The sequence below is a fragment of the Haliaeetus leucocephalus genome, unplaced genomic scaffold (genome assembly GCF_000737465.1).
Source record: "Haliaeetus leucocephalus isolate CR32 unplaced genomic scaffold, Haliaeetus_leucocephalus-4.0 Scaffold484, whole genome shotgun sequence".
Lineage (NCBI taxonomy): Eukaryota > Metazoa > Chordata > Aves > Accipitriformes > Accipitridae > Haliaeetus > Haliaeetus leucocephalus.
This window is the reverse complement of record NW_010972920.1, coordinates 7,214,058-7,220,829: the sequence shown is the minus strand read 5'-3', so window position 1 is coordinate 7,220,829 and position 6,772 is coordinate 7,214,058. Positions and strand designations below refer to the sequence as shown.

General features: G+C 37.2%; 1 protein-coding gene across 3 annotated transcripts in view; it reads right to left on the bottom strand.

Annotated features, from left to right (window-relative positions):
* Positions 1 to 6,772, bottom strand: part of KIAA1109 (KIAA1109 ortholog) — a 126,053-nt gene that overhangs the window by 46,051 nt on the left and 73,230 nt on the right. For all 3 annotated transcript variants that reach the window (XM_010575572.1, XM_010575573.1, XM_010575574.1), the window contains exons 45-49: positions 6,431 to 6,606; positions 5,088 to 5,794; positions 3,530 to 3,769; positions 2,990 to 3,083; positions 1,429 to 1,479 (exon numbers count right to left, since the gene is read on the bottom strand). In XM_010575572.1, coding sequence (XP_010573874.1) covers positions 1,429 to 1,479; positions 2,990 to 3,083; positions 3,530 to 3,769; positions 5,088 to 5,794; positions 6,431 to 6,606 — 1,268 coding nt within the window. The remainder of the gene's footprint in view (positions 1 to 1,428; positions 1,480 to 2,989; positions 3,084 to 3,529; positions 3,770 to 5,087; positions 5,795 to 6,430; positions 6,607 to 6,772) is intronic.

Sequence of the window (6,772 nt, the reverse complement as noted above, 5' to 3'; positions counted from 1 at the left end):
AGGGGGGGGGTGGGGGGGAAAGTCATCAGGAGGCCCATAACACACACAGGAACTACTACTCTGAGATGAAAATTCAGGCAGTAGCAGATACTTGGGACATAAAGTGATCCTTCCCGTAATTCCAGCCACCAGGGGTTTACTTTTTGAGCCAGAGGCTGTATTGTGTTCATGACTCACCACCAGACCTACCCTACAGGGATTTGTCCAATCGTTTTAATAATTTATGCTTTTGTTGACCATGTCATATGGCCGTGAATTCAACTGTTCAGTGATGCACTATACAAAAAAGTACTTTCTTTGGCTGGTTTAATGTTGCTACCAGACAAAAAGGAACAAAAAACCTGAATATTTTCTCTACGTCACTTGCAGTTTTACAGCCCATCACCTCTGCTTCCAGAGCTACCATCTATAAGGAGGACATTTTAAAGTTAATCCTGTATTATCACAACACTGAATATACAAAAATGCTGTAACAAACAGCAGTTGTACTAAGTCCTTCTAAAAGATATGCACTGGTGGTCTAAAGCAGCAAAAGAACCCATGCTCAGATTACTGCTTTGTGGGGGAAAACAAAAAAACCAAAACACCCCCAAAAACCCAAAAAGATGGGAGGGTAGGAAAAAAACAAAACAAAACAAAAAAAGAGCAGCCTCACAATTTTTGGCTATATAACTTTTCTCCTCAGAGTACTGCAGGGTCACTGTGTAGCGGGGCTTCTAGGTTGCCAGTGTACCATTTCCCACCTTGACCACTACTCCAGTAAGACCCTCTGGACTTCAGCATCGGGAAGTAAGAAAGCAACTAGAAAGAAAACATTGCATCTTCTGTGAGAGAAGAGACCTACATTCACACATAAGGATTTGGGGGACACAAAGAGGGTCACCTTCATTAGTAGTAGATGCACAGGCACGGTTTTAAGGAAAACATTTTGTGGTAGCATAACCCAGTCAGCATAACCAACTAGTAATTAAACCCAGCACAGAGCTAAAGAAAGACAAAATGAATGGTTCTATTCAGGCTGAAATCACAACAGGTACTATCACTCCAAACACAGCAGTTCCTTACCAACTTCGAAGCAAATCTAACCTGCCTGTTCCTTTACATTTGTCAGCATTATATTGCCTCGTTAAAATAAGCATAGAAGCAGATCTAAAGAACTTAACAGCCAGTGAAACCCTTCTAACATTACAGTAGTGACGGTATAGCGTAATATCTGCCCCTAAAGCTAGATTGTTAACATTTACAAGGGCTTTTTGACAGATATTTAGCAGGCTACATTAAAAAAGCTTATCTAGGTAATATTAGATGTTAAACTAAAACATAGTCAAGCAACATCTGCCTACACAATCACACACAGTAGGAATGCAGCCATTAACTACACAACACAGAGTTAATTGCAAGACTATTAAACGTAATAATATGACATACAGAAACTCTTGTTTGGCTGTGCTTGTAGGAGATGTAGGAAAATCCTCCAGTCTACAGATGAAGATTGAAGAGAAAGCAAGAAAAACAAAAACAAAGCAAATAAAGAATAAACATTCATGCAAAATTAGTCAGTTAATTACTTGTAACCCACAATATGACACTTACTTCCAAATTTACCAAGTTGAAGGTTTGGGTTTTGTTAGGGTTTGTTGTTTGCTGTTGTTGTTAAAGGTTTATCACTAATTTCCCCCCTTTCCTTTTTTACCCTCCTTATATGGAAGCTCAGTAAGATTATAATGTAAAACAGACATAAAGAACCTCAGTTGCCTTCAGAAACACTACATGGCTGTCAGATTAGAACTTTTATTTATCCATCTGAAACACACTTACTGGAAGCAATTTAGCTAGGGATGTTAATAAAATTCTAGATGTTTTAAGTTCTATATAGCATCTTCCAAACTAAACAGGAATTAAAAGAGAGAGACTCGAGTCCCATTATTTAGACCCTTTTTACAACATTAATATTCTAAAAGCAGATCACATACTGAGGGTTACCCAGCTAACGCTCAAACTGCGTGAGGGTGATATACATTAAAAAGAGTTGTAGTTCAACTGCTGTTTTGCAACTTAAACAGAAAAAAGTTCAGCTAGAAACAAAGAAAAATAATGCATGCCCTTTTTGAGTTTGTGAACCTGGCAAAAAGAAAGAACCAACAATGTGGATGCTGAGCAAGTCACTCAAGATGTTCATGCACAAAAAAGTGATCCTCTACCCCACCCCTGCCAAGTTGTGTCAATTATAGAGAGAGTGGAGAATGGATATTAGAACTGTAAAAATAAAACAAAGAATCATGCATCATGGGAGTTGAAAAAGATATCTATTAAAGAAACAATATAGATCTTAAATGGGAATAATCACTATCAGTAGGTTAAATTCTCCCTAAAAATCTTGTATGGTTTAGTGGAACCTGTAAGCTTCAAAAAGCAATTAGAAGCATAAGAGAAAAAATACACACCATGTGATAAAGTTTCTATGCATACACCATACACAATAAAATTAGTGCAGAAAGCTCTGATTACATGAAGTGTAATTTCTTTCTTTTTACAAGAGTACCTGTCACCTACGATTTTTCAGTCAGGTCACTTACCCATTTACACTGCGATCCTGCAATCAGTTCTGAACTTACTAATATCTTTTACTAGAAATAGAAAGAAGTAGAGTATTCATATTCAGGTAACTATGTCTAAGACTTGTGCGATTGGGTGCCCTAGACTGAAATCTACCAATACATTCACCGTATTCCTTCTCAGCTTACTCAGATACACCTTTCATAGAAAAGCCTCCTGTCAATGGGCACATGCACTTAGCTTTATAAGTCAAACTCAAGCCCAATTCTGCAACAGCTGCACGGTCGCCACCAAACTCTACAACTTCACGGATTCTAACTAAAGACATATCATCAATGCTTTCTCCGTATTAAGCTACATACCTCTACTGTCACGCAACTGATACCACTTCTATGCACTTGAACAATTTTAAATTGTCAGGCTTCATACTTACTGGATATTTGGGGTAATTCCCTCCAGCAGGACGATATTGACACCTCCTATGTGAGCAGTGGCACATGTCTCAGTCATCTTCTGATGTAGTACATCTTTAAGAAAAAAGATACTTAACAGCATTTCATTCAGTAAAATACTTCCATGTATGCCTACTGCTTTCAAAAATATACTACCAGGAAAGTAATTAAAACATTACAGTTTTAGTAGTCACCTTAAGTAATACCAAATTTATATCGTGACAAGAAGATAGCTTTTGAAAATGAAAGGAGTGATTATTATCTAAAAGAATTTCCTTCATGGCATTTTCTGAGTATCTTGCATCCTTTTAAAATCCTTCAGCATCCTAGTAAGAGTTTTTAAAAGAACTTGTTGAACATTATTATACTATCCACACACAGACATAACGTACATCTATTTACAAACAAAACATACTACACATGCACATACGTATATATGCATTGGTATGGTATGCACATACACGTAAACATGTAAAGCTGCCATTGAATTCAATTACAGAGTACATTTTAGCTTATCCCACCTTTCATTTTTTCTTTCAGGGTGAAACTGCCATGGATTCTCTTCAGTTCAGATTCCATCGTTAGACCGCCAATGTCTGCCTCCAGGTGGGTTCGATTCACCATGCCTATTCCAAAGACTATGAGAGTCACATGCTGTGGCTCCGAAGTCACCAGGCTGCGCTTCCTCTGTGTGTCTCTGCCATTATCCTGTTCATTCTCAAAGACCACTCTACAAGCAGGTTCAGTTGGGCTTCGAACACCTACAAAAATACAAAGGAGTTATTTAAGGATACTTTCCAAGAAATCCTTGGCATATCTGGTTTGTTTTTGAAACCAGGGATCACGTATCTTGCACATCAAGTGAACTCTTCAGGCAAATTATCTGTGTCTTGCTTATTCCACTCTAGCAACGCTGTAACTGAACCAAATCCAAGACACAATGGGGACAATAATGAGTGATGTGATTTCATTATTATTCACAGATATATTATGTACACCATACAAATATTCATATTTATGTGATTTTATGGTTATACAACAAAAATACTCTGACAGTTTCCAATTGTCCTGTTTCTTTTTTGATCATTTCACAGCCAAAGGTTCTTATAATTTAATTTTGGATAAACAAGTTTTCCTTCTCAACACTCAGAGCATAAAAACAATGTAAAAAAATTTACATTTGTGCAGATATCATAGCTGTGGGTATGATATTCTATGCATGAAAGTACTGCCCTCTGTTTAACAGAAGCTCTTATTTGCACTTTCTCAGTTTTTCATTCTTTAGTTAAAAGGAGTCCAAAGAAAATATGCCTAACTAGTAACTGTACCATCCCCTGCATATTTACAACAACCTAAGTTCCCCAACAAAAAGAATGATACTAAGTTAGCTCTCAAATTTACTCTGCTGTGCTAAAATACATTAGAAAGAAAGAGCAGTGATCACCCCAGATCTCAGAGCTCTGGGTAAAATTATAGCCCAAACACCTGTAAACCTTGCTGGACTTCACCAAAACCAGTATTTCGGCTTTTCTTCTCTCAAAGGTAGGTTCACAGATTATTTTTTTACTCCGTCATTTCCAGGGCAGAAATTATATCTCTCAGGATGGCTTATGTATATGCTTACATATTTTCACAGAATGATAATATACAGCATTTCCATTAGCCACTTGAAAACAAAGTAGCACCTAGGGAGGAATAAACTCAATCCACTCTGTACACAATTAACCAGAAAAGTTCACCTTTTAACACAGTCCCACATCCAGCACAAATCCAGATTAACAGAGCTGCACAAAAATACCAAGGGACTGAATTTAAAACCAATCAATTAACACATATCTGACTAAGTCTAGGACTGAAAGAATCAAAGTATACTATAAAGCCAGAAAAAGAACTTGTTTCTTTTTTATACCATCTCAGTGAACGCCTTACAAGCTCCCCCCCATCCTCACCACTTGCCCCTCTGATCCAAGTTAGATGGGGTGGGCAACTTTCAAAAACCACCTTATGATCAAGCTGTAGAAGGATACACTTGAGCAAAAGCACACACTGTCAATTATTTGGATTCATGAACTAGTTTACCTGTTGGCCCGAAAGTTTCAGAAGACTTTTCTAAAATCCCAGTTGGATCAGAAATAAGTGAATAGAAGTTCAATAGTTTATACATATTTTGCCAGCACTCAGCAGAAGGTTCACTCTGTTCCGACACGGTAATAGAGTCAGAGTCATCCATATGAATAGTCATGTGGTCAACTACATCTTTTGAACCTTTCCTGGACACTTTAGAAGTTCTTCTTTCTGACCTTCCCAAGGAATTCTTGTTTCGAGACTCTTTTTTATTGTTCTCATTATTTGTTCGTTTGTTCTTTGTATTGTTCACTCTGTTACCTCCATTAAGACTTCCTCGAGAGCTTCGGCTGAAATCAGAAGAGCGGAAGTCTCTGTGTTTGCGGGTTTTAAAAGTAGGTGTTGGAGAGGCTGATCCAGCTGTGTATCTGCTAAGTTTGATGTCTGTCTGCGTGGCTTTGATATCATCAATCATTGTACTGAACTGATGAATGAGACGAACCAGTGCCATATCTACGTGCTGGCTTATGGACTGGCAAGAAATTGTAAAATTACAGTGAAAAGTATTATAATAGCGTTTATTCAAGTCATGAAAAGAAAGGGCATTGGTAGAGTTATGAGGTGTGCACATGGATTTCTCCATTACAACAGCACTAATACTGAAAGTTTCTAACATCAAAGCTGGTTTGAATTCAAGAGGAGGAAGATTGACAGCTCCTTGCCTAAGGAAAGAAAAGGTACAAGTTACTACTTTTTTTTTTTAATGGGAGTCAAATACTTTTTTACACCATGGTACAGCTGATTTACTGAACCCAACCTTTTATTTCCCTTAGGATATCACCTTCTTACCATAGTTCTAAATATAAAAAATGATATTCTATACTTTCATACTGCATGCTACTAACACAGTAATCATTCAGTTCTGTGAAAACTTATTTTGGCATGCAGTATTTCCATCACAACCTAAAGCTTTGCCCAAAATAGGCAGGGGGAGCAGGGGGGAAATTCAGCATTTACACCAAGAAGTAACAACCTCATTTACAGGATTAATTACAAAACAGCATTTAAGAGCCTCTCAAATCTCCCTCACTATTATTCCCACCAGCTCTCCCTTCCCCAGTCTCCAATTTTCAAAAGTAGTCGAGATTCAAATTCTTAAATTTCCAAACCATTCCATAGGAAGATTAAAAAAAAAAAAAAAAAAAATTCTAACAGGAGGATAAAACATTTAAGATTAAAAGAATAAAGGACTACTACTTATTCTATGGAAGTGCTTTGGAATTCTATGGCTTCACATGAAAAACTTAAGTTTCTGTTCCTTAACCAATATACATATTTTCCAATGTCTCACAACATACCTTCGAGCTCGCTTGCTTTTTCTTTCCTTTGCTGTATCTGAATCAACAATATCTGCTCTTAGGCAGTCCAAAGTTCCTGAGAATGAAAGGTACTCTCCAAAGTACATTCTGTAGCAGAGTGGCATTGCATCCTGAGACTGAATTCCCGTGTAACTTAGAAGAGGTTTGAAAACAACCTACAAAACAAACCCCCCTGATTTACTACTTATTGTCTAGATTATTCCTATATTCTTGCTCCGCCATTTATTGATCTACAATATTTACAATGTCAGCTACATAGTACAGAACATTTTTAAGTTTTATTGACAGTGCTGTAAAACAGAAAGAAGCGGGATAAAAAGG